The following is a 14,859-nucleotide window of genomic DNA, read 5'->3' as shown; positions in this document are numbered from 1 at the left end:
TTTTTTTCATGCAGGTGTTGTGTGTTTGGAACAAGCTGCCATACTGAGTTTTGAAAAAGATATGTTATGGCAGTTCACATAAAAAGGAATCATTGGAAATCCTATTAATTCTATAAACCATCATTACAGGCATTATATTTTTATGAATTTCAATCCCTTCGGTCATTGGATAAAGATGTTATGGGAGATCCAACAGTGAACATTCCATTACGGGCAACAATCTCTCACAAGGCCACAGGTCAGTAAATTGTGTGTTTCTTCCTTTCAGTATTTCAAATGTTTTTAAGTGGCTGCATGTTTGAACTCTAACCTGCCTGCTTGTATTAAAAAGTATCAGGTTTGAAAAGCAGTATAACAAAGCAGTTTTTTCATCTCTTAAAATACATAAGGTTGTGAAAATTTTAACAATGCAATGAAGGAGAATTGATTATAAGTAGATTTAAATAGCTTAAAAATCTGCTTTTCCTCCTTCTGCAGTGTCAGAGGATAAATACTTTGTTGGTAAGGCATTGAGACACCAGACTGGAGGTGTTCAAGCTCAAATATGCTGGTCTGTACTGAATCATATGATATTGGCCTGAGCAGCAGCTGAGTCCCAGCATCACCAAAAGAGAGAGAGAGAGAGAGAGAGAACAAGTCTCTCAATTCTGTATGACTGTATGATGATCCATGCTGAATTGTGCAAAGGAAGACAGGATAAAGCTTGATTGTGATACCTCTGTGCACCTAACTGTTCCAATTGCCTGCCAGCACTCAATGTTAGACTCTCCCATACGGATTTGTTCAAGATGTTATATGTGCATTTTATCTTTAAGTACCCCATGTGCTATGTGTAGACAGAGTTGCAACTTTTCCTTGCAGTTAGGCTGCAAGTTACCCTCAAATCAACTGGTTGATGTAATGTTTGCTTCATAACTTATGTTTTATTATTTAAAAGATTAACCCATGCAGTTAATCAATAGCTGATGAACCATTGATTATTAGACCATAATCATTTACAGGAATAGACTTTCTGTATTAATCAGCACTGTGAAGTGGGGAAGAATCTCTAAGTATTTCCCTTCTTGAATTCTTCCAACATCTCATGAAGTACTTGACTGTGGCATCACTTTCTGACTTTTAGTCGACATTTTTATACTCTGTGAACTGAAAAAAGCATGTTAAAAAGGAACTTCAAAGATGTATAGTTTGCATGGTTTAAACAGTTCAAGATTATTTTGTGTTTATCAATTTTCCTAACTTTACACAACTACCTGAGGTCCAATCAATTTTAAATGATAAACTTTTAAGATTTTGATTAACATTCTGTTTATTATCACAATAGTGTAGTTTACTGATCTGTTATGTTACTGCTAAAATCACTAGTATAGTGATCCTATTTACTGGGTTAAAGAAATTCACATGATCCTGTACAGTTTGGACTGTAGAACTGAACTTGCTGAACAGTGTAGTTGTGTACTAAAGTTACAGGACTCCTGTGTTTTATCCTCTGAGCTGGAATTCTGTCAAAAGCCACGTTGTCTGAAAGAAAACACTGATTTAGAAAGTTAGACATTTCAAAGTTAAAATACATCCAGAACTTAAGGTCCAGTATAATACAGTATGTAGATGTTTGATAATGTTGACCCTAGTTCGATAATTAAATAAGGTGATTTACTCAATGTTTCTAGTGGTAAAAAATTATTAAAGATGAAGAAAAATCTCATGTTTAAATTTGTTACCTTATTTATAAGAGAAAATAATTTATATTACTTGAAATTATTTTGATTTTCTGTGTATTAGCTTGAAACATCTTTAGTTAGACCGCGGTGTAATGTTCCTGATGAAATCTACGTAGAAAATGATTGTGGTACAGCAGGTCATGACTTTAGAGCAACCTGAGTACCTCTCAGCAGTCAAGTGGGTCCATCTAACTATAATTAGCGATAGTACATGAGAGATGAAGGCATCTCGGCTTACTGCAGTTCTGCACACTGCTGTCATCGCCCCTCTGTCCAGTTTCTGATGTTGTCTAGTCACTTGCTCCTTCTCCAAACTAATCTCTTCTAATGTTGCATTTAATATTATTGCCAAGCTAGAGCCTCACCTCCACCTCTTTCAGTGGTTTACTCTGTTTCTGTTCAAGGGGACAGAAAATTGCCAAAACAATGTAGTAGTGCAATATCCTGTGAGTATTCTGTACGCAGGCATTTACTCAAACACATGTGGACTATTTTTGAGGTTTGATAGATGGATGCCTAAATATATGTTTTTCTCCTTATGTATGTTAATGAGGGTGAGACCTGTTGAAAGATCTGATATTGGATGGGGTGAACAATGTCAGAAGTCACACAACACCAGGTTGTGGTGCAACAGATTTATTTGTAATCGCAAGCTTCCAGAACGCTGCTGTTTCGTCAAGTCTTCACTTTGTTGTCTTGTGATTTCAAATTACCCTGGTTAGCTATAACCTCTGACCCTGCAAAATGCATTCTTTCTGGGCAACCCCTCTGACTGCATCCAAAAGGTGGCTTCTACCTTATGTGATAGTATTTTCTATCACAAGCTTCCCTGGGAGACTGGCTCAGATTCATGGGTTCTCTCAATCCTACCTCAAACCAGTCTGAAGTTACACCTCACACTCTTTCCTGTGGAATCGTCCTGGAACACATTTGCAGAATGGACAAAGAGGGGAAGAGAGGAAGTGCCTCTTTTCTGTAGCTTCATTACTGTAACAAAATTACTGTTTAGAATAAACATTGCAGTAGACGTATTTCTAGATAGGATATTTCATTGTTACATGTCCTATAGTTAAAAACTCAATTGGGTTACTTTCCTTCAGTATTCCTTCATTTTAACATTTGGAAATTTTCAAACGTGTAAATGCAGATAAGGAAAAAGGATGACTTAGTAATTTTGAGTCTTGACATAAGCTGTTCTGACATTTTTAGTTGTACAGATTGGATTTCCTTGCCTTGGCAGCCAGGATGGGGTAGCAGCTTTTGAGGTGACTGTGGTCATTATGGATGTGGAAGGGAATGTTGTTCTTCAAACACCTCATAATGCAATATTCTTCAAAACTTGTCAAAGAGGTGAGCCAAAGCATTCTGTTGCTTTGTTTCATTCATGTAAGTAAAATGAATCATGAAAATTTATAAAATGAATTCCTGTCTGATTTGGATTCATGCTCTAAATGATCTCACTAGAAATTTGAATTTATAAAATTTATAAAATGTAAAATAAACATTCACTATAGGGCCCAATACTTTAAACTGAATGTGCCAAAATTGTTGGTAGACTGAGTTGAATTGAATTTATTGTCACATGTTCCGAGGCACAGTGAAAAGCTTTGTCTTGCGAGCAATACAGGCAGATCACAGAGTTAAGTAGCAAAGAGAAGTAAGTAATAGGTAAACAGCGGCAAAAACAAAGATTGGTGCCTATTTGGCAATGTTTCATCTATAGTCTAATTTTGATAAATTCATCCTTCAGGATTCAAATTTTAATCTTTAACCAATTTGTGAGTTCTCATCGAAAAATCAGTTTTGATTTTGACTTTTCTAATCAGGTGAAAACAGAGTGCTGGGATGGGGGGGGGCGGGGCGGAGGAGATAAACCCAGTTACTTATCTACTGTCATGTCACTGCTTACCTGCTGTGAAGTTTACCTGCTTTTCTGAGTAGGTGAGCAGGATACTCATGAGTGAAGCACAGTTCTCCTTTCAAAAAGCAGGTCAAGGCCCTGTGATAGAGTCCATGCCAGAATGTTGGTCTTCAAGTTGTTCTTTCAATGATCAGTTTTACGCTTTACGATACAAGATTATAAGAGTTAAATTCCATCTTGCTCTTGCCTACACTTAAAAAAAAACTGATCAGAAAAATTGACATTAAAAGACTATAAATGCAAATCTTAAGATTGAACCTCTTGGAGATTTGAGTGACATCAAAAAAAGAATCATTCAATCATTTACCAAAGGGAGCAAAGTGCTTTACCTAACTGTAATATAAAAAAAAGCAACTGTGTTGAACCTGTGCTTACATTATTTGATACAGGGCAAACTACTTAACACTAATTTTAATGTAAACCATCCTTTGTGAATCATGTGAATAAGGCAAAAGTATGTATGCATTGCTTATCGGAGATTTCAGGAACTTTTCTTTTATGCAAAGCTAAATGTCCAGGAGGCTGTCGCAATGGAGGTTACTGTACAGAGAGACAGGTCTGTGAATGTCCTGATGGATTCTATGGACCTCATTGTGAGAAAGGTAATACTTATATGATTTCTGTTTTAATATTAGCATTATTAAATTCAGTTCAGACAGACTAAGTTTTATGCATGTATCAAAGATTGATCAGTTCTGTAACAGATGCACTGATTTCTGTTCAACAAGACACTGTGCCTTTTTCTGAAGTTGTTGCTTTAAGTTACCTAGGGAAAGGAAGGAAAGTTGGCAGGCAAATCACCTTCAGTCTCTCACACACTTTCTCGCAGCCAGTCATAGAGCTTTACTTGTCTGGTCGCTTCGCAGGAATGTGGTGCAGAAAACATAGAGAAAAAATATGAAAACAGAACAAGATTAAGTTTAGGAATGAAAAAAATAAATTAACTTAAACTAAAACTGTTTGAGTTACATTGTAAGCTAGATTAATGTGTAATTTTAGAAATGTAAATATTTCAGGCTCACCTGTACATTAATGAAAAAATGCATTACTTTAATCAAATAAGTGTGTCTTGTGATTATGCATATTTCATTGGCACAAATGGCCTAATCAAATGCATCTGTTCAGAACAATCATTGTAGTTGACTTTATCAAACAGTTTACCTTACTTTGACGTATGTGTTCTCTTTTATTAAAAATATATTCATTATTAGAAAAATTATAGAATTTGTAAAAGTTAAATGCTGTATAACCTTTTAATTAAAATGTGACATGTTTCTAATAGTATGTTTAATTAATCACCGTCATTTTATAAAAATTGCCCAGATAATCTGTTCATCTTAATTTCACTTGTGCTGGTTTGGCTGGAACCAACCAGGAAACTATGCAAGAACAGTTTTTTTAAAAGAAAGTTATCTAAACTAATCTAGTCGTTTTAAATCTCCTTCCCTTAAACGCCCCCACCTGACCCCAGCAATGTTCCTGCTTAGCCCCATGATTTCTTAGCTTTTCCAAAGGCCTGTTTGCTCAGAGGACATAGTGGAGGTGCGAAGTCACAGAACACTCCACTTCTATGGCTGCTTTTTGAGGAATTGTGCATGTTTGTCCGCAACCTCAATCCCGGGGTTTCCAGCTAGAAGCTTAGAATATCATCTCATTCATGTGGAATATGTGTTTTCTGCAGAGGTCTGCCAAATTTTGTCCTGTGGAAAAGGCTCTCTGAAATCCTGCAATAATGGAAGGGACCTGACATTCCAAGCCTCTGACTTTTATTTTCACCTCTGACTTAAACCCTGAGTGTAAATGAGTCCCTACTCATTTTATTTTTAAAATGTGCAGCTGAAGATGAGATGTCCAGAATGGTTCTGAACATGCATCAGCCAGTAAGCCCAGCAATTATATTGTGACCTAGCCTACCATTCACTCCACCTCCACATGTACAATCAGCCAAAATTGCTTTGTTTTCTTTGGAAAGGCGTAACACTCCAGGTAAATGTACCCTTATGTTTTCAGAAACTTTAGGCTACTCTGGCCTACTTCCTGGCCTCATTGAATTGTCAGTAATGGAGATGCAGTACGAAACAAGGGGAGAACAGTGTAAATGTCTTTTCGACTGGATTCTGAGATTATAAATGAGTCAATGAAACATTTCTAAAACATGCTATCTCGAGAATCAGTGCATTTCTAAAAAAATCTTTCAAATTTTCCTTTTGTTTCATGTTAGCTCTGTGCGCCCCCAGATGTTTGAATGGAGGTCTCTGCATCACTCCAGGGTTGTGCATCTGCCCTCCTGGATATTTTGGTATAAACTGTGATAAAGGTAAAAGAAGAACCTGATTTGAGAAACTGTTTCCTTTTATTTCATTCAGATATGTTTGCTGAATGTTTGTCTTCATTATGGTGAGGGATGTGTGCAGAAATGGAACATTTCTGACTATGTTGCCACAAAACACAATAACTAAACAAGATGTGACTCTAAGATGACTTGGATGCCCCACAATCTGGTGAACAATTACAAGAAGGGATATTTGTTCATTATAGTTTTGCTAATGTTTGAAAATGCATTGTTATCTTCTTCTTCTGATATTAGCGAGTTTTAAGATTTGTAGCTCAGGTTGAAGTTCTGGATGTAGTTTTGCTCGCTAAGCTGGAAAGTTCATTTTCAGATGTTTCGTCACCATCCTAGGTAACCTCTTTAGTGAGCCTTCAGATGAAGCACTGATGTCATGGTCTGCTTTCTATTTGTGTTTAGGTTTTCTTGGGTTGGTGATGTCATTTCCCATGGTGATGTAATTTCCTGTTCTTTTTCTCAGGGGTGGTAAATGGGATCTAAGTCAATGTGCTTGTTGATAGAGTTCCGGTTGAAATGCCATGCTTCTAGGAATTTTCGTTAGTGTCTCTGTTTGGCTTGTCCTAGGATGGATGTGTTGTCTCAGTTGAAGTGGTGTCATTCCTCATCTGTATGTAAGGATACTAGTGAGAGTGGGTTATGTCTTTTTGTGGCTAGTTGATGTTCAAGTATCCTGGTGGCAAGTTTTCTGTTGGCTTGTTCAATGTAGTGTTTGTTACAGTTCTTGCAAGGTATTCTGTAAATGACATTAGTTTTGTTTGTTGTCTGTATCGGGTCTTTCAAGTTCATTAGCTGCTGTTTTATTGTGTTGGTGGGTTTGTGGGCTACCATGGTGCCAAGAGGTCTGAGTTGTCTGGCAGTCATTTCCGAGTCTTCTGATATTCTTTCAAAGTGAGGAGAATATTTGCCACAGAGTACATCTAATGTCAAGAAACTGCCCATCGAATATTTTAAGTTGAGGAACCTTTTGTGCAGAAGCTCCGACAGTGTCTCTGGCTGACCAGATTCTTGCTCCTACTGCCCACCATTTATTGATTGAAAGGATTTGTAAATTGATAATCAATCCAGTTGTATGTTATGAGCACACTTTCCATAGCCATCAAGTCTCTAAAGAGGACCCAAAGCCGAAACCTCTGGCTTGAGGTGGAACACTACATATTGAAGCACTACTGCCTCAGTGCCGGGGAGCTGGGTTCGATTCCAGCCTTGGATGACTGCCTGTGTGGGGTTTGCACTTTCTCCCAGTGTCTCCGTGGGTTTCCTCTGGATGCTCCAGTTTCTTTCCATAGTTCAAAAATGTGCAGATTAGGTGGATTGGTCATACTAAATTGCTCTGTCATGCAGGCTAGTAGGTTAGCCATGGAAAATCTGGGGTTACTGGGATAGAGTGGGGTTCTAGGTGAGATGCTGTTTGTGGAGTCAGTGCAGATTCAATGGACTGAATGGCCTCTGCATTCTGGATTAGTGGTGCTGGAAGAGCACAGCAGTTCAGGCAGCATCCAAGGAGCTTCGAAATCGACGTTTCGGGCAAAAGCCCTTCATCAGGAATAAAGGCAGTGAGCCTGAAGCGTGGAGAGATAAGCTAGAGGAGGGTGGGGGTGGGGAGAAAGTAGCATAGAGTACAATGGGTGAGTGGGGGAGGGGATGAAGGTGATAGGTCAGGGAGGAGAGGGTGGAGTGGATAGGTGGAAAAGGAGATAGGCAGGTAGGACAAGTCCGGACAAGTCATGGGGCCAGTGCTGAGCTGGAAGTTTGGAACTAGGGTGAGGTGGGGGAAGGGGAAATGAGGAAACTGAAGTCCACATTGATGCCCTGGGGTTGAAGTGTTCCGAGGCGGAAGATGAGGCGTTCATCCCCTCCCCCACTCACCCATTGTACTCTATGCTACTTTCTCCCCACCCCCACCCTCCTCTAGCTTATATCTCCACACTTCAGGCTCACTGCCTTTACTCCTGACCAAGGGCTTTTGCTCGAAACGTTGATTTCGAAGCTCCTTGGATGCTGCCTGAACTGCTGTGCTCTTCCAGCACCAGTAATCCAGAATCTGGTTTCCAGCATCGGCAGTCATTGTTTTTACCTACCTGAATGGCCTCTGCATACTAGGGATTCTATGATTCTGAGATCTCCTTCATTATCCGTTGACTATTGTTAGATGTCACTTAGCTCTTGCAGAACTGTTATATATAAACAATGAGTTTCCTTCCTTAATTTCAGGCTAGACTTCTGTTACTGATTTAGCCTTGGCAACAGCCCCAGAAGAATAGATATGGAGAGAGGAGATTTAAAGTCAGTAGCTGGACTGGAATCAGGAAGGAAAGTTAACATTAAAATATCGGTGTACTAGAGAAGCCAAGTTGTTGCTCCATTCCTTTTGGAACTTGTTAAAAGGAAAATGTAATGCTGCTCATGTTTCATCATTGTATTATTCAGATTGTAGCTTTATCCCATACAGATGGATAAGTGTGGATGTTCTTTGTACTACAGATCCAGCAAACAAAAAACCCTCAATCTTCTCAATGTGTCATAAATCCAATATCAGGAAAATGGTTTGCAGTCCCATGATGTAATATGTTAATTTGAACAATGGCTTTGAGTGAGGCTGGCAATCAGGTGCCAGATTATGTATAATTAGAGAAATTGACAAACATATAATGCACTTCAAGGATATAATAGCCAGTAGAAAGAGAGAACTTTCCACCTATTAGCCTGAACAAAGTTAATCCAACGTCTCAAAGTGAAAGAATGATACGTTGAATCATTGAACTGAATACAGCCCAGGAAACTACATTTCATACAAATACTAGGGACTTCATAGAAAATGCTCCCAATCCATGACAGTAATTTTATTGGAAGTGCAGGTTTCTATAGCATTTCTGTTAACACTTCAGGAAACACTGGTTAACACTGAGCCTAATGGCAGCAGACTCAGCTGTGTAAGCAGCATTGTGAGCTGCTGTGAAAACTGAGAGTAGAGGTTCCATCACTATCATGTTTATAGTCCTAACCAGTTGCTGTGCGTTAGCAATATGGTCTCCATGCTCTGAGAAATTACACAAAAGAGTCTGATTCTGTGTGACAGACTTAACTATAATTCTCTGATTAAAATGCTTGGTGTTAAATTATTTTGTCAACATCTTTTAACTGAGAAGAGGAAGGTCAGTATAAAGGTGGTTGAACATGTATTTTACCACTTAGTGTATTTATCCTTGATTACATTACACATCTGAAAGTAAGAGATCGATCACTTGATGGTGATGAGGAGGACTTTGTTCCCGCAGGGCCATTGGTTTTTGGAATTCTCTTCCATAGAGATCTGTGGAAACTGGGTTATTGAATAAATTCACGATTGAGCAAGACAGCTTTCTGACATTAAGGAGCAGACAGGAAAGCAGAGTTAAGCCACAATTAGATCAGCTATGATCATCTGGCTGAGTGGCCTATTCCAGCTATTTTGTATGAACTTATCTGGATGCCAGAAAATGAGTGTATTAAACATGCCAGCTGTGGGTTGAATATTTAAAGGACATTAATTCAAGTCATTCTATGGGCAGTACTTTGTGTTGCAATTATTGTTGAGAATTAGACTGAGCATCTTATTTTGAAAATGATTTATTTCAGCAAACTGCACCAATACCTGTTACAATGGTGGAACCTGCTTCCATCCTGCCAAATGCATTTGTCCACCAGGTTATGAAGGGGATCAGTGTGAAATAAGTGAGTATTAGCCTTTTACGTTTTCATGTACCAGTTTCTATTTAATTGTTTGTATTTACCAGAAGTTAGTGTTCAATAAAAATGATTTATTTGTAATAATGAACAAATTATGTAAATCTTTAAACTTGATGCGGTTGTTTGCAAAACGTTTGCTAATGAACTGAGTTAGCTGACAGATGATTAAATATGTCAAAGACTTTGCATGCTGGCCATTTATTGTTGATGTGACTAAACAAATTTTAAAAATCTAATTAAATATGTTATGACTTTGTAGAAATTAATGACTAGAAATTAGAATGTCAAATTAAAAGCCAAAGAATGACATAACAATATTTCATATTTTCAGTTATTTATTGAAACTACAAGCAGCATCAACTAATGACTGTCTTTATAAGCATCTTTGACTTGGCCACATTATGGAATATCCCCTTCTTATTTTTAGCCAATACACACTTTGTTGGCATACATTTCAGCAGTCTCTTTAAGAAATATTCATTTTATAGACTCAAACATTTACAGGCCATTATGTCTGTGCCAGTCATCAAGGATCTGACGACATTAATCCTGTTTTCCAACTTTTAACCTATAGCCCTGAATGCTATAGTAACACAAGTGAATATCTAAATACTGATTAAATGTTAACACGAATTTCTGACTCAATCACCTTTTTTAGACTGAGTTCTAGCCTCCGAGTGAAAAACTTCTTCTTAGCCTTCCACTTCATACCTTAAAGATGATGTTGCTTGGTTATAGGCCCATCTATCAATGGAAAATGTGCCTTCCTATCCACTATATACGAGGCTTGTGTTATACACCTCTATCAGGTCCCATCACGACCTTCGCTGTTCCAAAGAAAACAACCCCTACCAATCTAGCCTAAGTTAATCTATCTTAGCCCAGGCCTTCCAACCCATGCAGCATCTTGGTAAACTTCTTCTGCACTCTGTATTGCAAGCGCGTTCTTCCCAAAATGTGGCACCTAGCCAGTGCACTTAATACGCCAATTTTATGCAATTCCAGCATCAGCCCCGTTTCTTCTGGAGTTAGTCCAAAATTATTTTCATCTCTTGAGTTTATTTCTGGACTTTTACTTTCCCAAGCTTTCAACTTTGGAACTGTCTTTCTTACTGAAAGTTTTCCTGGCAACTTCTCCCTCTCATGAAATCATGACAAATTTTCCGACCGCCTTTTAACCTTCCACAGCTTTGGTCTTTTCAATCGAATTACAAGCTTCCACCCTCATTCAACACATTACGTTAAAGACTTAGGACTTTAGTTGCTGTCTCTCACCTGAACTCTCTGATAGTTTTCAATAACACCTTAGAAATTCTTCCCCTCTTAGCCATTTTAGTAACAATGTAAATTACATCGGCGCTAAATCCAGATAGAATTGCTGATTAATCTCCGTAAGAGCCCAATTATCCTCTTGGAACTAAATAGACAGTTTAAAGTGCAACTGTGTACAATCTGAGATTCTCAACACTTCACTAGTCCTTGGAAAACCAGTAGTCTATCTATTGTAGCATGTAGGATGCGGCCATTGTCTCCAAGCGTTAACACTTTGCACCTTAAACAATCTGAATTTCCCAATCAAACAACCTGGGTCTGCTGTCAGGCAGATTACAGCACAGGTCACATGATCCTGTTCATTTTACTTTAAATTTAAAGAGACAGACCTAAAATATCAATCTTGTAAACCTGTAATTATACATGCAAATGAACATGTTTGGAGCAGGAGTAGACCATTTGGCCCTCAAGTCTATCCTTCCATTTTTAAAACGTTTGTGGCTGATCTGTTTGTAACCTCCATATTCCTAGCTACCCCAGATAACCTCCCACCCCTTGCTTAACAAGAATGTATCCATCTCTGTTTTAAAAATATTCAAAGTCTGTACTTCTGTCACCTTTTCTGGAAGAGTTTCAAAGATGCCTGACCTACTAAGGGGGACAAAAATGGCCTCCTCTCTCTCAAATAAGTGACCCTATATTTTGAAACAGTGACACCTAGTTCCAGAGTCTCCCACCATCTACCCTGTCAAGCCTACTGATCTTTCTCCACATTTTAATTACCCGATATACTTGTGTATAAGTCAATCTCATGTATAAGTTAACCCCTTATTTTGGCCAAAACACCTTGTATTTTGCAAACTTGTGTATAAGTCAATCCTACTATATCACATTATAAACCTCTTACAAATGAAACTGCATGTTCCAATTAAGCTAGTTAAATGAAATTGCATTCATTCATTCATACCGCTAACACTACTCATCACTTTGTTTACTATACTGCATCTCTATTCATTTATTCATAACTCTACTTATTGCACGTTTTGATTCATTCATGCATTAAGTCTATCAGTATTGCACTTTGTTCACTATACATCCAAAATATAATATCGTTAAAAAGTTAATCATTTTAATTGTGCCATGATATCTGAATAAAAGTGAGATATATTGGCTGCACACTGGTATATCTTTAATTCTTTGACAAATGTGTTAATATTGTTGAGGTTCATTACAGACGAGAGTAAATGGGAGGGAAATGGAAAAATTTGGTAGGAAAGTTCAAGACGCTTACACTATCAGAATTTAGTAAATATTTCATTTTAAGTGCGCAATTATACCACTGTTCGATGATGTCGAACAGTGTGATTTTGCAGGATTTCAATGAATCCTTGACATGTTCAATTTTTGTGTCAGTCTCTTGCTTTTATCCAGTAATTACCTTTAACGTAATTCATTGTGTTTTTTTAAACCTGGGATTAGTTGTGTGATCAATTCAACTTTTGCTAATAATATAGTATTTCGAACTCCAGTGTGAATTTCAGCCCCTCAAAACTTGTGTCCGTGTATTAATTGACCCTCTAAATTGAGCCTTTAAAAGATAGTCTTACAAATTTGACCTATACCTGAGTATATATGGTAAGTAGCGTCTTGCACTTGGACCTCCAGCAGCTAAAATCCTAGCCTGTCCAACCTATCCCAATAAGACAACCTGCCCATTCCAGAGATTAGTCTAATAAACCTTCTCCAAACTACTTCCAACACCTTTTATATCCTTCCTTGAGTAAGAGGACCACTACTGTATCTCGTACTCAAGATGTGGGCTCACAAACACCCTCCCAGCATAACCTTTCTACATTTGTATTCTATTCCCCCTGGAATCAACAAAAACATTTTATTAGCTTTCTTAATTACTTGCCAAATCGACGTACTAGCTTTTTGTGTTTAATACTCTAGGTCATCCAGATCCCTCTGCATTTCAGCGCTCTGCAATCTTTCTTCATTTAAAAACATACTTCCTTTTAATTCTTCCTGTCAAAATGGATAATTGCACATTTTCCAAATTGTACTCCCTTTGCTGTATTTGTGCCCATTCACTTAGCCTATCTATATCCATTTGTTGCTTGCTTGTGACTGCTTGTGACTTCCTGAAGAAGGGCCTGTGCCCGAAACGTCGAATCTCCTGTTCCCTGGATGCTGCCTGACCTGCTGTGCTGTTCCAGCAATAAAGTTTCAACTTTGATCTCCAGCATCTGCAGACCTCACTTTCTCCTGTGACTGCATCACAACTTACATCTTGGTATCAATAAATTTAGCAACTGTACCTTCATCCAAAGCATTTATATATAATTGTAAAGCATCATGGCCCCAGCACAGATCCCCATGCCACATCATTTGTTATATCTTGTCAACCAGGGAAAAGATCAATTTATACCTACTGTCTGCTTCCTCTTAGCTAGTCAACTCCAGTCAAAGCCAATATGTTATCCACTGTACCATGAGTCTCTAATTTCCAAAACCACCTTTGACGTGGCACCTTATGAAATTCCTTCTGGAAATCTAAGTACAATTACACCTGTACTTTACTGACATTCCCAGCACATATTACTTCCTCAAAGAACTCCAATGAATTGGTTAAACATGATCTTGCTTTCTCAAATCCATCGATTCTGACTGGTTACCTTGAAATTTTTCGAAGTGTCCTGTTTGAATATCTTTAATACCTTCTAATGTTTTCCGTGTGACAGATGTTAAGCTAACTAATCTCTAGTTTCTGGCTTTCTGTCTCTACTTTTTGTTTTTTTGAAAAATTCCAATCCCAAGGAACCTTTCCCAAATCTACTGAAGTTTTGAAAGTTAAAACCAATGCATCAACTTTCATACTAGTTGCTTCTTTTAAGATCCCAGAATGAGGTCCTTCAGGATCCAGGTACTTGTCAACTTGTAGCTCCAATGATTTACTTGGTATCAGTTCTCTGATTTTGATTTCTTTTAGTTCTTTCCTCCTCTCCGTTTTGATTTCTTTCCTCCTTTTCCATTTCCTGAATAATAAGCAAAATAACTCCACAGAGGCCAGTATCCTGTAATCAAATCATCCTTAATTTACATGTGGAGAATCCTTGATACTGATCCTGCTTCCTCAGAGCCACTGTTAGAGTGAACAGAACCTCTAACACTCCTGGTTTTTTTTTCAGTCCCCTAAACTGAGGAGACCTCAATCTCCTGTTTATTTTTTGTATTTTATTAAACAAATTACAAAACAGTTTACAAAAAACATTTACAGCTATACACAAGAGACAGCAATTTTACAAGGGAGAGGAGCAGCAAAGCTAGGCCCCAAACCCTACCGTTCAACCATTTTACAGGGAGATGAGGCCAACCATAAATCCCAGTTCCACATTTGACAAGTGTGTGACAATGACATTTGTACATTAGACAATACTGTTACATACAAAAGTGTAGACAATACAGACCCAGCAAGCCCCCGACATTCCTGTTTTTATCTGTCAGCCAGGGATCCCTGATTGGACCAGATTAGCAGCCCCAATCAGGGAGCACATTCTGTGACATCCACCTGGCTGACCTTGTTACAATCACTACGGTAACTATTTCAGAGGTGCTACTTCTACACTGAAGACAATTGAAAACTAATGATTAAACTTATAATGATATGAATTGCATTAATTATTAAAGAAAGTATCAACTATTTCTATATAAACACTGAAGTGTTTAAATGAATTCAATGCTGAAACTCTCAGATAACTGGGTAAAAAAGACTTGGTGATATTCTGTACAGTTAGTAACCACAAACATTAAAATAGAAAGGCAAGAAATCATAACTGAATGTGCTTGCCTACTTTGTTCCTAATGTC

General features: G+C 37.9%; 1 protein-coding gene across 1 annotated transcript in view; it reads left to right on the top strand.

Annotated features, from left to right (window-relative positions):
- Positions 1 to 14,859, top strand: part of wif1 (wnt inhibitory factor 1) — a 42,515-nt gene that overhangs the window by 19,668 nt on the left and 7,988 nt on the right. The window contains exons 4-8 of the mRNA XM_087996901.1: positions 130 to 238; positions 2,931 to 3,071; positions 4,149 to 4,244; positions 5,864 to 5,959; positions 9,608 to 9,703. Of these exons, the coding sequence (XP_087853027.1) occupies positions 130 to 238; positions 2,931 to 3,071; positions 4,149 to 4,244; positions 5,864 to 5,959; positions 9,608 to 9,703 (538 nt within the window). The remainder of the gene's footprint in view (positions 1 to 129; positions 239 to 2,930; positions 3,072 to 4,148; positions 4,245 to 5,863; positions 5,960 to 9,607; positions 9,704 to 14,859) is intronic.

This window comes from Chiloscyllium plagiosum, unplaced genomic scaffold (genome assembly GCF_037043375.1).
Source record: "Chiloscyllium plagiosum isolate Xiang-an unplaced genomic scaffold, Cpla_swu_hap1 HiC_scaffold_19, whole genome shotgun sequence".
In the NCBI taxonomy this organism is placed as follows: Eukaryota; Metazoa; Chordata; class Chondrichthyes; order Orectolobiformes; family Hemiscylliidae; genus Chiloscyllium; species Chiloscyllium plagiosum.
The sequence above is the reverse complement of the archived record's forward strand: the minus strand, read 5'-3'. Positions and strand labels throughout refer to the sequence as shown.